Genomic DNA, 14,290 nt, shown 5'->3' with positions numbered 1-14,290 from the left:
ACAGTTCCCAACGCCAAAAAGCTTAAAAAAAAATCGCGTGTCCGCTCAAGGTCCGCTCCAGAGGTCCGCTCGACAAAATGAAAAGGGAGAGATGAAAAAAAGAGCTTAAATACGATATACTGCCATCATGTTCGAAATCAGATGGGAGACTCTGCTCGAATTTGGCAATTGCTGATCATCTACGAGGGCTCTCTGGCATACGAGAGTACGTCAACGGCATCCTTGATGTTCCGACACTGGAGCGAGTCCCGACCCGTCCCCCGATCCCGTCCTTCCCCTCTCTCTGCCTCTCTTTGTCTTTTCCCCCTCGGCGGCGACGCGACGCAAAAAAAAAACGAGCTAGAATGATACGAGTATCCAGAGAGAAGCAACTGAGGCCGCAGAGGCCGCAGAGGCTAAAAGAGGCGAGATGGTTCGGCACGTGAAATTGGTCTAAGCGCTGTCCAAGGCAAAAAAGAGCCCAGGATGCCCAGCCCTGCGGGGGGCGCGACAAGCCATGTGCCGAAAAAGCCAATAAAGTGAACGGTCCGCAGAGATGCATTTACGACGAGCGAATCGAAGAGAGACAGCAATTCCTTCGATTCCTTCGATTTCACCAGACAATGGCGGTCAGTTGGTTGTCTCAGACATATCTCGTGTCAAATCTACTCTCCAACCGCGTGTTAAGCGCGTCTCAACTTGAGAACATCCAGGCTGTAATACCTCGTAGAATGAAGCAGAAGCATGAGCGCGTCTTGTTTCTGCGGTCCACTTGTCATCACAAATGACACTTCCGCCTCTTCTTTAAACTAAATATGTAGGATTCATATGCATAACCTCAAATCGCGTCTGCTCATAGGTGGAAAATAAAGGTAGGCAACTGTAAGTAATATAGGCTATAAATGGTGAGACTTCCTATGCTGCTGTACTATTCACATAAAATCCACACTCTCGATTCATCCTTATTTTCTATGCAAAAGCACCCACCCCTTCCTCGCCAAAACACCGCCCATGAAAAACACAAATAGAGAGAGAAAACCAAACACATCCGTCTCCGAAGAGGGACTCAGTATGGACAGTATGACGCCCGCTTCGCATCCGTTTACAATCCAAGCAAAAAAAGTCCAAGCATTAGAAATGAGAAAGAAGAAAGAAAAGTCGTCCATAAAATCATAGCTTCATTCCCGTCGATACACACAGAGAGAGGGAGAGGGAGGAGGAGAGAATATGGGAAAGAAGCTTCCATATTCTTCATGGTGGATATTTACTGTCTTTGCTCAGCCGGGTCGTGCTCCGACGGCGGCTGTGCGCTTGGGGGCTCGACCGCAATCGATGGGAGCTCGCTGATTCGCAGACTCGGCAGTTGAGGGATGCCACCAACACCACGAGTGGACAGTCGTCGATTGTCTGTTGAATTGTCTTCGCTTGAAGCCGACACAAGAGATGGTGACGGCGGGCTTCGCTGGCTCCTCTGGCTCCTTTGGCTTCTCTGGGAATCCGTTCGATGGTGCCCTGGGTAATCCGGCGGCGGCTCGGTTATATGCGACAGTGGTCGATCCTGGAAGTCATCGTCGTCCAGGGAAACATCTTCGTAGCCCGGAGGCGGCATTGCTTCCTCGCCCAAGTCTGCCTCCACAAGCTCGGGGCTCGATCCTGCTCTGGCTTCGCTCTGGGCCTGGCCGGGGGTGTTGATTTGCGATTCTCCCGACCGGGTCAATGCGGGCGAGGGGAAGTTGCTGTCCATGCTGATGACGGAACCCACGCTCATTCCACGGCCGTGCGCCTGAGATCGCACATCAGCCATGCCGATGCTGGCAGAATCCGAGAGCAGGCCAACGCGCTCGCTCTCGCTGCTGTTGGCACGGATTCTTGTGCCGTCGTGGCGAGCCAGTCCAACGTCCGCATAAGATACGCTCGACACGGAAAGATTCCTGTTCTCCTTTGCACGTTCCATTTCCCGCCGAAGTTCGTCGATAGCGGTGCTGTTATTGGCAGCCCGGGTGCGGACACGAATGTCTGCCAGGGCCGCAGTATCGCCTCGTCGTCGGGCTTCTTGTCGCTCCACTCTCCGCTGCTGCTGTTCTTCAATCATCTGCCGTCTCGCAAGCCGAATCTGATACATGCTCTCCATCTCTTCATCACGCAGCGCTTCCAACTCCTCTTCGGTAGGCAAGTCCACAATAACATCGATACCATCTCTCTCGCCTTCTCGCCCTAGAACCTGCTCGTTGGTTGAAGCCATCTGGCGGTAAGCCGGCAGGGTCATGACCGAGCGAACCGAAGTGTTGCGATCCACGTTGCCAGCGGCGGCATTGTTGCGGTTTGCCGAAGCAGATGGAGGGTTACCAGATCGACCACTTCTTGGTGCCGTTGATGAGTTGGCTGCACGGGAGGTGGACGCTACTTCGGTGGTGTCGTCGCCATGGGCTCGCTCGTATTTCGCCTTTTTACCCTTTCTTCTTCTCCTGATGCATATTACAAGGAGTGCGAGAGCGGCGACTCCAATAATAGCGGCTATGATGATCTATGAACAGCGTCTTGGGGTCAGCAATCCAGAAACTCATGCGTTCTTCATCTCTTCCATCGTAGACATACAATTCCTATGATGCTCTTGCCCATCCCGTCCCGCCTCACTAGCTTACGAAGGTGGCGAGCTGATTGCGACAGCTGTGCGCTAGCATCAGCACGTTGCGCCGTCCGACTGTGTAGATACATCCTCGCCGGCCGCGAGAGACATGTAGGAGGACGAGAGTCCGATGGAAGCAAGGGAAAAGGAGGCAATCGACGGATGTTGGTTTGTGACAGAGTAAGATTTGCGTCAAGAGGCCTTTCACGAGTCTGCTGTCCGCATTGGGTCTATCGTCCGGAGGAGCGGCGTGTACAGTCAGCTCCAACGGCGCCAGCGTCTCTCCAGTGACCCAGGATCCAAGCAGATAATGGAACGGAGGTGCTGTACGAGCTCAGCCCGTTAGCGAGGTGGGCCGGGGGGAGGCGTCGACTGTGTTTTGCGGTGGTACCCGGTACGGGGAACTGGCGGAAGCAATCGCACGATATACGACCAAGGGAACGGAAACACAAGAGGGATGAAAACAATGCTATGCTTGCAGGAGGAGGAGGAAAGGGATTCAAGAAGGACGAGAGAATCGTGGCGGGAAACAGGAGATGCATGGAGCGCTGGCCTGATTCCAGTCCAGTGAGCAAAGCGTGCTAACTCGAAGCCCCGAGGGCCCTGAGAGGCGCCCGGCGATACGCTAAAGGGTGCATGTCAGCCCCATTCATGACGCTTTTACGAGGAGCCTCGAAGGCTAAGCCACTGACACAGCCAACATGGCGACCCCCCGGTTGTCCAGCCACGCTTTTTAGGGCTGGCGAGCAAACTTGACCAACGATCCTCGTAAAGGCAAGGGCCAAAGGCTAGACTAATGCATCATCATTGGAAAGTCTGGATGCTTGCCATTGGCGATTGGCCGTGTGGAATCACTGGGCTGACACTATCCTCCGCCCGCAGACGAACCTTTTTGGGCTGCCAGTTACCCGCTGGACGGGCCGCCGCTTTGCTATTAATGGCTGCATATGTACGGAGCATGAGGGCTTGAATTCAATTGTGTTAGGTTGTCTGGTAGTATTTGCTAGTCTAGTGCGTCTTGTCATACACGTTTCTGTGGTTGCGTTCGGGTCGACATCTCGAGATGTAAGATGTGATATCGGACGGGTGGCACGAGCTTTGAGATCGGATGGACAGTCGAGGTCTGGGTGGAGAAACAAAGACGAAGGATCCCGTGCGTAAGAGTGATTGCAACCTGCTTGTCACCCATGATGATGATGAGGGATTGTCGCTCCAAGGACTGAATCGCCGCTCACAGATTACCCACATGTACATGTCATCAAAACCTGTGGCGTTTTAGACTGCCGATGACCTCTCCACTGTAGCAAAGGATAATGTACTGTAATTTAATATTAGCAGCAGCGGCATCACTATTGCGACAGCATGCACACGTATCGACGATAGCTTCAGGCAAATCTCATCGTCATCTCATCCCGGACATCGAGTCTCACCGCCAGCACACCACCTACCCTGTAATAACTGTAATAACTTAAGTCAAAAATAGAAGCAGTGCTGACACCCTTTGGCCAACTAAGGTAGCCATGCCCAAATCTGGAGAACATGGTCAAATGATGAAAGATGAAAAAGCGGAAGCAAAAGATAACAGTATTCGCATTAAAAACGTCATGTGACAAAGCATCTCTTTGGTAGAAACCCGGTACTCCTCCTGCCTGGATATCCCTGCTACAATACGCATTTGAAAATCACTCGACATCATATTCCCGTCGCACAAACACATCTCGCCTCTATCCAAACTTCTTTTCAAACTTCTTCAGCATGCCCGTCACGCCTCTCTCGATCCGGCCCGCGTTCTCCTCAAACTTCCCCTTGCCATCCTGCTTCTGCGGCTTGTAACCATGGGCTGCTTCGGCTTCCGTTGGTCGATATGCCTGCTGATGTATTGAATAATCTATTGACCCAGGCGTGTAGCCTGACTGGGAATATGAGTAGTTGGAGTACCCGCCTGGTGGAGGGCCAGGAGGGCCAGGAGGTCCAGGAAGGCCTTGATTTGCCACTGGCGGCTGTGATGCCGGTGGTGGAGGAAGGCCTGGCGATGCTGGAAAACCTGCCCCATAAGTGCCGGGCAGCCCGGGAGAGGGCAGAGCCTGCGTTGGCATCGTCGCTGCTCGATGAATTCCAGGGTGGACGGGTGGTGCTCCAAACTGAGGAGGCGCAAGTCCCGGGCTGGTAATTCCCGGCGCAAACTGAGACGGAATGCCTGGAGTAAACGGTTGCCCGCGATAATCATATGCCACCGCGACCGCCAAAGGATTGAGAGGATCCTCGTCCGGGGGAGGCGTCTTCTCGCGATGGCGAATGGCTTCCGGCGCAGCTGGCGCGGCGGGATTGTAGGCCATAGGCGCGAAGTTTGCCGGCTGAGGCGGCGGCGGTGGAGGCGGCAAGGAGATGCTTGGTGTTTCTGACGAAACGGCCGAGGCATCTCCAGGACCCCCGATTGAGCTCTGCGAAGTCGACTGCGACGAGACAGCGCCGTTGCCGTACTGAGGATCCGAAATGGCCGCGCTCTCGAGCTTCTGGACGACGGAGCTCATGCCCGCGGGCTGAGGCGGCGGGCCTGGCTCATCGAGAACCTCGACCTGGGCAGGCGGCAGCACGCGCCTGACGCCGTTGATGAACTGCAGCGCATCCTGCTGCGTCCAGAAGTAGACGTCGAGTGAGTGCAGCTTGTAGTGATACTTGTTCTCGTTGCGCGGGTCATAGGTGGGGAGATGCCACTCGCTCTGATCGACTGAGTCGGCGACGGTCAGCGACACGGCGCAATGCTGCTTGTACGAGTACCGAACATGCGCCTGATCGAGGACTATGCGAAGAAGAAATCAACGTCGTTAGACCAACTCCACGAACACGGATAATGAGGCTGCGACTGGTCTATTCTTACATCCATAGAATGCATCCTGATCGTCTGTTCCCGGATTGTTTGCGATTTCAATGCGGCATCTCCTCTCGCTGGCATTCTCAAACAGATAGACATATGATCCCTTGTCGAATCGGTGATGGCGAGGCTTCACATTTGCCGGAGAATAAAAGTAGTGTACATCTCCAAAGCTGCAAGTCTCGGCATCAGCATCAGCATCAGCAACGGATGGATTGCGACCGTCATCCACTCACAGCGTAGCTACGTTCTCCTCACCTGGCCGAGCTGCCATCTTGTCTGTCTGCGTCTGACAGCGATAAACTCCAGACGTCACCGGACAGCTTGAAACGAAGCGAGTGAGAATTAAAACTCCGGGCCCCCTTGAGCTCTTTGCCGTATGCAAGTTGCTCTTTATACGCTCAACGACCCTTCTTGCTCAAAGCGAATCATGCAATCGCTTCAGCCATTTGGGCCTATGAGATAATGGCGTCTCGGCGCTTATACGTCCTCACAGTGAGGGGTGTGAGCACAGCCTGTGGCCAATGGCGAGCGACGGCCGGGAGTTCTGTCACAAAGCCCTCTGCACTAAACCCCGCTGGAAAGCTGCTAGCACAGACGGTCGAGTTATGCCTAAAAGCGCTGAAGATGCTCCAAGCTTCCCACGTGATACCGTGTCGGTATCGTATTTCCCGCTCTTCACGTTAGGCAACGCGCTTCCACCCTGTCGGAATTCCGCTCGTGCGCAAATCCATGGATGCTTTATTTACCAGGCTGCGAATGTCAGCATGATACAAATAATTCCTCTATGCTGTCTATTACATGATACTTGGGACTGCGACTTGATGGCCCCATCGATATGACGTCTGCGGAATCTACGGAGGATTCAGCGCATCCTGAAGAAAAGTCACCGGAGCAGCAGCCGCAACATCAAGAGCAACACCAAGATGAACACCAAGACGATGCCCTCAAAACTCTCAAATATCACCTGCTCGGGCCTTCGCTGACCAAGGCCGGCCAAGACAAAGTCGACCAAAGCAAGGTTTCTGACCAGAATCTTGTCTCAGATCGGAGCCGTATTTATTAACAAGCAGATTCAGGTTTCGGAGATTATTTACAATGCGTCCAAGGGATCCAAATTCTTCACCCGTGAAGAGGAACGAGACAAGATCCTTACGAAAAAGATTGAGCAGATTCTGTCCAGGAAGAAGAAACTGGAACAGCAAGATCTGACGCGCGACCTGCGAAATGCCGACCGTCTCCTTGCGGAGCTCGAGCTGTCCAGAGACCTAACACAGCACATAGTGCATCTCGACTGCGATGCATTTTTTGCGGCCGTGGAGCTACTCGAACGGCCCGATCTCAAAGATGTCCCCTTTGCAGTTGGCGGTGGTGTTCTCACTACGTGCAACTACGTCGCGCGCCAGTTTGGCTGTCGATCAGGCATGGCTGGTTTTGTTGCCAAGAAACTTTGCCCACAACTCATCCTTATCAAACCAAACTTTCACAAGTACGGTGCAAAGGCTCAGGAAGTGAGGGAGGTGCTGGCGAACTATGATCCGCGTTTTGAAAGTGCCAGCATTGACGAGGCATACCTCAACATTACGGAATACTGCGACGAACACAATATGGATCCGGCAGCAGCAGTGGAACAGATGCGGAAGGAAGTCCATGAAAAGACGAGCATTACAGTGTCGGCAGGAATTGCTGCAAATGCCAGGCTGGCCAAGATTTGCTCAAACATTAACAAGCCGAACGGACAGTACGTCCTCCCCAGCGAGAGAAGCGCCATCATGGCATTTATGCGGGACTTGCCAACAAGAAAAGTCAACGGGATCGGTCGAGTCCTTGAGCGCGAACTCTTGGAGATTGGAGTCAAGACATGCGGCGATCTGTATGAACAGCGGCAGTATCTGAACCGGCTATTTGGAGACAAGTATTATGTGTTTCTCCTCCGCTGCTATCTGGGACTTGGCCGCACAAAGATTCAGCCCGCGGAAGAGTATGAGCGCAAGAGCGTCGGAACGGAGAGTACGTTCCACGACATATCGGACCCTGCAAAGCTGAGAGACAAACTTCGCTCAACGGCTGAGGCTCTGGAGAAGGACCTGAAAAAGAATGAGTGCAAGGGCCGCACACTCTGCATCAAGATAAAGCTTCATACCTTTGAAGTTTATACCCGACAGGTCGTCCTGCCAAAGTCGATACAGCTTGCCGACGACTTGTACAACTATTCATTACCGATGCTTGCGAAACTGGAGCAAGAAATACCAGGCATGAAGCTGCGGCTCATGGGGTTGAGGTGCACACACCTAGTCAGCACCAAGAAACCTGATACAATGGCGTTCTTTGGTTTCAAACCTCGCCGACAGGATGCTGGGGAATCGAGTGATGCTGGGATGGTCAAGAGGAAAGCGAGTGAGCCTTTAGAAAAAGAAGAGGAGTGGGAAAAGTTGGGCACAGATGACGACGATTTACTGGAAGATTTAGACGACAGCCTGGAGAATGTATCTCACGAACAGGAGGGTGAAGAAGATGAGATGCTGCAGGACCGAAGGCATGGGAAAGAGATTGTGCCCAATCCACCTCCTGAACGCGGGGCTCAGCCGGAGGAGGACTGGTGGGAGTGTCCGATATGCCTCCGCCCCCAGGCGGCAAACGAACGACAGTTCAACGAACACATCGACTTGTGCTTGTCTCGACAGACGATTCGGGACGCGGTCCAAGCTGATGAACCCCCAAAAGAAACGAAGCCTGTCCCGCCTGACGTGAACAAACGGCCCAAGCTGACAGAGAAGAAGCGGGGCCGTCCGCCTTCTACAGATCCCAAGCAGAAGAAGCTTTCTTTTTTCTAAATGAGCAGATGATAGGTCATGAAAGATTTATCATGATTCAAGTTGAGGATACTCTGCCGGATGTCCCTATGACATTCGTGAGATGCGAATCTCAAAGAAATGTTCATGTGTCCATTCCAGAAGCGTTTGGCATAGACTTAGTCACTACGGTCGCCGAGAACTTCAGGTATGGTTTCACAATTACGGTCATGATCCAGAGTTTTCCATGATGAAATACTGCAAGGGTTCATGCTCTGCTTAATCCCAGAAGGATCCACCGTGGACACATCCAGCTACGGCGTATTCCATTTCCTCTGTGGTAAATGACGATGTCTATAGAATTCTGTTGGGGGTTTTTGGAAATGGTCTTTTGGATGTAACGATGCCTTCGCTTCGCCTTATCCTAGGGCCCTACCTCCACTAATCTGCGAATATCGACTGATGCTTGCAGTTTCTGCGCATGGATGCTGCTACGGATAGGGAAGTGATATGATGTTGGAAGGTGAATGGAAAGAGTGTCTAATGAATATTGATGACTGGAGGACGATCACACCTGGATAGGGTCGAGCTCTAGTATTTGACGGAAACGTTTCATGTACTTTGGGGATCCGCTATGCGACCAAAAGGAAAATATTTACAAATCATGTTCTCGTTTACAGCTCGCCGTGGCCCTCGTCAGTGTCGGCAATGACCGTCTTGGCAGCATCGACAGCCTCGGAGGCAACGCTGGCAACCTTCTCGGCCACTTTCTCGGCCACAGGTGGCTCGGGGGCCTTGACGCCCTTGATCTCCAGCAGCTCGGTCTCGAAGACTATGACATCAATTAGCGGCCTGATATTCGATACGGCGTGGGGGTTTCAATGTGAAGAAGAAAGAGAGGGCAGAAAGAGACGTACCCAGAGTCGAGCCAGCCGGAATAGGTCCCATGTTGCGGTTGCCGTAGCCCAGCTCGGGGGGGATCGTGAGGGTTCTGGAAGAGTGATGTAATGTTAGCCATTGGTAATTCGAGCAGTTTGGGGGCCAGTGACGCAGTGTTCTCCTTACCTCTTCTCTCCAATGCACATGTCAAGGAGACCCTGATCCCATCTAGCGTGGCGAAAACCCATTAGCTTCTAGTCGCAATGAAATCCCAACGGCGTGGGGGGAGGGGGAGGAAGGGGGGAGGAAGGGGGGAGTGTAGAAACGAACCCCTTGATCACCTGGCCAGCACCCAACTTGAAGGTGAAGGGCTGGTTGCGGTCGTAGCCTGCGAAACGAAGTGTCATGTCAGCCACGGAACGACTCGAAACAAACAGAGATCGTCATCTAAGAGCCCTCCCCGGGGGGTGGGTTAGAGACGGGGGAAAGGGAACAGCGTAGCGTACTGGCATCGAACTTCTTGCCGTCAGCAGCCAGAGTGCCCTTGTAGTGCATGGACAGTGTGTCGCCCTTTTGGGACTTGCGCTCGCACTCGACGGCGTGGGTGACCTCGATCTTGAGGTCCTCGGCGGCGACGACGCCAATGGCGCAAGAGGCCAGGGCGGAGAGGATCAGGGCTGCCTTCATGGTGGCGACTTGTGTGGTGGGTTGAAAGAGAAAGATGGTGCGCGGACTGCGGAAAGGAAAATGAGGCGAAACCGGGGCGTGGGTTTACGTCGATGAAGGGGAAATTGGGTTACGTCGATATAGGGGAAAAGGATGGAAGAGAAGAAGAGAAGAAGGCGATGCTTCACAAGATGCAATCAATGCTAATGCGCGGCCCAGCTGAGGGGCTTTGGCAAAGTGGCCAGCTATCACAAACTCCACTGAGCTTCCCGATTCGAGTGGATTGAAATCTACTTTGGCCGTTGGAGATGGCGGAGACCATTGGCCAATGATATCTATTGATTTTGCCAGTCTGGCACCCCGCCAACTTCAATTCCCCGGGGTTTTGCTTCAATTGCTCCGTTAGTGCTTCATGTGCCTTACAATGGCGTTTTTACTCATGGCCCGATTATGATGACATTGTTAAATATTTCATATGGGATTCTGCGCAATGGCATATCGTATTCGCTGGGCGGATTGTGAAATGTCGTCACTAAGGGGCAACCCAGCGCCGTGTTTTATCTCGCGTGATCCAAGCGCAGCCTAAAACAACCACAACTACTGAATCTGAAGGCTGATGGTAATTGGCCGGGTTTGTCCATCCGGGGGATGCAGCAGAAATTATTGAGCGCATACTAGTATACCATGCATGGAGGAGAGAAAAAGAAGCTTTTGGTACGTCATGGCCTTTCTGACCCTGTCCCGAGGTCATGTGGATGGGAGCAGAGACGATAAAGAATCGTAGAAAGGCTTTGCGGTGATGCTGTTCAGGCGGCCCCAGCTGAACAGGGGGAAGCGAATGCAGTCGCCTTTCGGCGAAAGAGCTTAGAGTAAACAACGATGAAAGGATTCAGGTTACGTAGATGAGGCGTCTTCGGGGCCGTACGTTATCGACGTCAATTCGAGGTACTGCAATATTAATTTCTTTGACAGCTGAGCCCGAAAAAACTCAATGCATCCCCAACCAATTCCTCAAGGTATGACGTAGTTGAGCCCTGAAAAAACAACCCCCAATTCAGGAGCCACACTTAGTACCAATGCAAGGCTACTAGGGAGGCTGATTTGATTGCAAGAAGAGCCCACATGACTTTTTTGGAACTTGAGGGCCCCCGGCGCCAATGCCAAAGAGATGGAGGCCCGTTTGTGGCATTTCTCGATTCTGTATGTGGACTTGTCGATCAAGGTTCCGGTTCCAATAGACGTGCCTTGCATCGTTGAGGCCCTTTCCCCGGAGGCGCCTGGCTAGCCCCGTTTGTCGTTTGTGCTGACCCAAATGATCCCACGCCCTGTACCAAGGGTCTTGTGTGGGCGACAACGCTCTCCGGAAGGGGTGTAGTTGGGCAGAAACGGTGAGAGTAATGAAAGAAGTGGTTGCACGGTATGGCATGGTCAGAAGAAGGATGGAGTGGGAAATGAAGGCCCATCTTGTGTTGTCGATTCCACGTATCGCGGACGAAGCCGGTGGGAGGCCATGCCGGCATCACTTCCGCGAAGCAGCATCGTCAAAGTCGCCGGTTGGCATTTCTCCTAGTGCTAACTAGATGATTATACGAGTATGGAGCACGAGCAGCTCAACCATATCCAATACGTATGGCCTTCTTACAGTTTCCATGGCATAACGGGGCTTGTCATGTCGTCACCAAAAAAGAGTAACAACACAGCCTGCTCCCAATCGTGGCTTATTCACCCACGACGAGCCGCGGGACAACTCACGAGCAAGGGGCCAAGAAAAAAAAAAGTCGAAACCTAGTCAGCGCTCGGCTTCATGTCGTACAGCGATTGATTCTTCGCATTTGACCCTGGGAGCGATAATCAGACGCGTGACATGCGCTGCAGGTAGGTAGTCTAATTCCTGGCTGGCCTTGTGGCACCCGCGAATGCACGAATGCATACGCATACAAGCCCGTCTCTCCCTCGCAGATGCGGATGCGGCTCCCACCACCCGCAGGCCTGTTCGCTGTGAAGAATTTCTCAGCCACAGCCACCCACTAGAAAGAGAGGAGCGTGAGGGGAGCAGGAGGGGTATGTAGAAAAAAAAAGAGAGAAAAAAAGTAAACAAGCCAATCCCAACTTCCATCCTCAACTTTGCGAATCCCTTTCTTCGACTTTCTATCGACGACTCATCAGGGACCGCTGATGCCTGCTTTTGCGCCTGTCTGCCTAACTGGTCCAGCAGGGCCTAGTAGAGTCTGGACGGCACGGGCGAGGCGCTGAGCAGCGTGGCTCGTGGGGTCACTTGGTTCCATGTTTCTCTACCGTCGCTGGCCGGGTACCTGTGCAAGAGGGCGAACGCACCAGAGTCCGGCAACTTGGTACCTGTCCGCTAACACACACTCCGCTACGGACCCCTGTGGCGCCGTTATGCACAACTGTACTGTTGAACTGATTTGCTTGACAGGTACCCGCGGATTGGTAGCGGCTGGCTGTGCTTGGCATTTGATCCATCCCATCTTTTTCCATGTTGCACGTCTTACCAAAAACATTCACCGTGGCCGCGCAGCCGCCATGACTGTGACTCGAAGGCAGACGCGCATCGGAAATCTAGGGCTCTCCATATCTTTCTCTCGCTCTCACTGCCGCTGCTATCCCCCAGCCGTCGCCGCTTCACTGTTGTGGCCATGCTCAGACCCAGTCCCTCAAAGTGCCGAAACCTCCAAGCCCCAACTTCTTCACTCGTTCCAGTCCGTGCCCTCCCCCCTTCGCCCTGCCTAACGGAAACAAGACACCCCCCTGCCACTCTCTCTTCTCATCATGAGGTCCGTTCGAAGCCCATTTTTCGCCACGCCTAGTCGTTGAGCTTTTTTGGGTTCTGACGATTTTGCTTTTTGTCCGAAATGGCCAAGGCCAATCATGGTCGATTGGCGGCCCCTGTCTGGCTGTCCCTGTTTTGGGGAGGGCCTCGGCAGATCGCTTCACGAGGCGTGTGTTTCCGTTGTTGAGGCCTGAGTCACGACGTGCTGGCTTCTGTGTCAGAGCTAGGCCTAGTACCCGTTATTGTTGCTGCTGCCTCACCCTACGCCCTCTTCGCCCTATCTGCCTATCGTCTGGAGTGAGCATGCTGTCAGTCTGTCAAGTGTCTAGACTGTCGTGACGGCAGTGCAATCTCCGAGTACAAAATGGCCATGGCCCGTCGTCCTCAGGATACATCTTCCCTCTCCTCATCACCCTTATTAGGATAGATACGAATCAAGCAAAGCATTACCTACCAACAATTATATATCAACTGCTGCTACCGCTTCTACTCTTCTCTATCCTCTCTTGACCATCATTGTTATACCAAACCCACTCTTAGAGCTCCATCTCTCCATCAATCATCAACAACAACAACAACCAACAACCAAACAACCAAACAAACAACCAACCAAACAACCAAACAGACCAACAACTGTGACAATGTCCAGCCAACGCAGCGTCTATGTTCACCAGACCAGCTCTGGCCCTTCTACCGCCAGCTCTTCCAGCCGCTCTTCCAGCTCATCTGCCCACTATGCGGCATCCAACTCCCGCTCTGTCTCCAATGCCCGCGAGTATGATGCCGGTATGCCATTACACCCAACATCTTCTACCTGCCGCAACATGCTAACAAGTCCCATAGCAGGCCGTTCTGCTCAAGTAGTCCGAGGCAGTGCCTCTGTCGTCATCAACCACCACAGACGAGACTACGAGACGGACTCTCCTTCTCCCCGCTACCGCGGTGGCTACCAGTGATACGAGCTCCATCAGACAGCTTGCAACTGCACAACTTCACAACTTCACAATCACATATTGGGACACAGCCCTTTCTGGGGAGCCAGCTGATGGTTAGCTTGGCTACCTTCTGCTACGATGGCTCCTCTACACATCTACTTATAGAACCGCACGGTGCTGTTGGCGTTCTTTTTGGACTATTTTTACTCTTCTTTACAACTTTACAACTTTGGGATACTGGCAACAGGACATGGGCATGGGAATTGCATGGATATGGATATTGGCATGGATATGACTTATAGCTTGGGAACCGACGGATTATAGCTGAGCGAAGGATGGGTGGCGTTATTGATACGAAATGCAGTTGATATTTTTATTTTTATTTTTATTTTCGTATTATCTATTTATGAAACGAAACAATCTATTCATGCATATTTCTGAGACATTTTCCGGCGAAACGTTGTCAGTTCCTTTTTTCTCTCTCTTTGTCTTGGGAAAAAAGCTCCGTGGGTTCAGGTTGTCTTACAGCTTATCAGAGAACGCGCAACTCACTACTGCAGGAACCAAGATCACCGGGAGGCAGCCTTTAATTTTTACCCTCTGGGTCGACCAGATCTATTTTTAGTAGCCCGATGTAGCCCCTACTACGGCTGCTACAGTCGGTCGCCAAAAGTGTCAATGCGCTCCACAGTGCACTACCTTATACTTAATTGTTTAAATTGAATAGTTTATTTTATTCTAGTTCTTTAC

General features: G+C 52.5%; 5 protein-coding genes across 5 annotated transcripts; 2 read left to right on the top strand and 3 right to left on the bottom strand.

The window, feature by feature from the left end:
* Positions 1-852: 852 nt before the first annotated feature.
* V8C40DRAFT_229171 (uncharacterized protein) lies at positions 853-3,164 on the bottom strand. Its single transcript, XM_083212423.1, has 2 exons — positions 2,575-3,164; positions 853-2,503 (listed from the first exon to the last, which is right to left on the bottom strand). The coding sequence occupies exons 1-2, from the start codon at positions 2,692-2,694 to the stop codon at positions 1,244-1,246; spliced, it is 1,380 nt and encodes a 459-aa protein (XP_083078760.1). The 5' UTR covers positions 2,695-3,164; the 3' UTR covers positions 853-1,243.
* A 929-nt stretch (positions 3,165-4,093) lies between these two features.
* On the bottom strand, positions 4,094-5,996 carry V8C40DRAFT_229166 (uncharacterized protein). Its single transcript, XM_083212422.1, has 3 exons — positions 5,714-5,996; positions 5,484-5,650; positions 4,094-5,405 (listed from the first exon to the last, which is right to left on the bottom strand). Exons 1-3 carry the CDS (start codon positions 5,749-5,751, stop codon positions 4,330-4,332), a joined length of 1,281 nt encoding a protein of 426 aa, XP_083078759.1. The 5' UTR covers positions 5,752-5,996; the 3' UTR covers positions 4,094-4,329.
* Positions 5,997-6,182: 186 nt separating this feature from the next.
* V8C40DRAFT_4032 (uncharacterized protein) lies at positions 6,183-8,644 on the top strand. Its single transcript, XM_083222942.1, has 2 exons — positions 6,183-6,498; positions 6,557-8,644. Exons 1-2 carry the CDS (start codon positions 6,316-6,318, stop codon positions 8,309-8,311), a joined length of 1,938 nt encoding a protein of 645 aa, XP_083078758.1. The 5' UTR covers positions 6,183-6,315; the 3' UTR covers positions 8,312-8,644.
* On the bottom strand, positions 8,589-10,084 carry V8C40DRAFT_229160 (peptidylprolyl isomerase family protein FPR2). The gene is made up of 5 exons (XM_083212421.1): positions 9,655-10,084; positions 9,479-9,536; positions 9,335-9,376; positions 9,187-9,260; positions 8,589-9,101 (listed from the first exon to the last, which is right to left on the bottom strand). The coding sequence occupies exons 1-5, from the start codon at positions 9,833-9,835 to the stop codon at positions 8,944-8,946; spliced, it is 513 nt and encodes a 170-aa protein (XP_083078757.1). The 5' UTR covers positions 9,836-10,084; the 3' UTR covers positions 8,589-8,943.
* A 2,822-nt stretch (positions 10,085-12,906) lies between these two features.
* Positions 12,907-13,730, top strand: V8C40DRAFT_3967 (uncharacterized protein). The gene is made up of 2 exons (XM_083222932.1): positions 12,907-13,391; positions 13,449-13,730. Exons 1-2 carry the CDS (start codon positions 13,247-13,249, stop codon positions 13,559-13,561), a joined length of 258 nt encoding a protein of 85 aa, XP_083078756.1. The 5' UTR covers positions 12,907-13,246; the 3' UTR covers positions 13,562-13,730.
* The last annotated feature ends 560 nt before the right edge of the window (positions 13,731-14,290 follow it).

Source organism: Trichoderma camerunense (assembly GCF_050948025.1).
Source record: "Trichoderma camerunense strain CBS 138272 chromosome Unknown V8C40scaffold_1, whole genome shotgun sequence".
NCBI classification, from domain to species: Eukaryota; Fungi; Ascomycota; class Sordariomycetes; order Hypocreales; family Hypocreaceae; genus Trichoderma; species Trichoderma camerunense.
Note: the sequence above shows the minus strand (reverse complement) of the source record. Positions and strands in the feature narration are given on the sequence as shown.

What these genes read in the sequence shown, in the direction of transcription:
- V8C40DRAFT_229171 (XM_083212423.1), bottom strand. Translation starts at nt 2,694, where the DNA reads ATGTATCTACACAGTCGGACGGCGCAACGTGCTGATGCTAGCGCACAG. An exon ending in GCAAGAGCATCATAGGAATT is followed by an intron (nt 2,504 to 2,574) that starts GTATGTCTACGA and finishes CGCTGTTCATAG; the next exon opens with ATCATCATAGCCGCTATTAT.
- V8C40DRAFT_229166 (XM_083212422.1), bottom strand. Translation starts at nt 5,751, where the DNA reads ATGGCAGCTCGGCCAGGTGAGGAGAACGTAGCTACGCT. An exon ending in GAGGAGAACGTAGCTACGCT is followed by an intron (nt 5,651 to 5,713) that starts GTGAGTGGATGA and finishes CGAGACTTGCAG; the next exon opens with CTTTGGAGATGTACACTACT. An exon ending in TCAGGATGCATTCTATGGAT is followed by an intron (nt 5,406 to 5,483) that starts GTAAGAATAGAC and finishes TTCTTCGCATAG; the next exon opens with TCCTCGATCAGGCGCATGTT.
- V8C40DRAFT_4032 (XM_083222942.1), top strand. Translation starts at nt 6,316, where the DNA reads ATGACGTCTGCGGAATCTACGGAGGATTCAGCGCATCCTGAAGAAAAG. An exon ending in ACAAAGTCGACCAAAGCAAG is followed by an intron (nt 6,499 to 6,556) that starts GTTTCTGACCAG and finishes AAGCAGATTCAG; the next exon opens with GTTTCGGAGATTATTTACAA.
- V8C40DRAFT_229160 (XM_083212421.1), bottom strand. Translation starts at nt 9,835, where the DNA reads ATGAAGGCAGCCCTGATCCTCTCCGCCCTGGCCTCTTGCGCCATTGGC. An exon ending in GCTGGCCAGGTGATCAAGGG is followed by an intron (nt 9,377 to 9,478) that starts GTTCGTTTCTAC and finishes TCGCCACGCTAG; the next exon opens with ATGGGATCAGGGTCTCCTTG. An exon ending in TCCGGCTGGCTCGACTCTGG is followed by an intron (nt 9,102 to 9,186) that starts GTACGTCTCTTT and finishes TTGATGTCATAG; the next exon opens with TCTTCGAGACCGAGCTGCTG.
- V8C40DRAFT_3967 (XM_083222932.1), top strand. Translation starts at nt 13,247, where the DNA reads ATGTCCAGCCAACGCAGCGTCTATGTTCACCAGACCAGCTCTGGCCCT. An exon ending in TGCCCGCGAGTATGATGCCG is followed by an intron (nt 13,392 to 13,448) that starts GTATGCCATTAC and finishes CAAGTCCCATAG; the next exon opens with CAGGCCGTTCTGCTCAAGTA.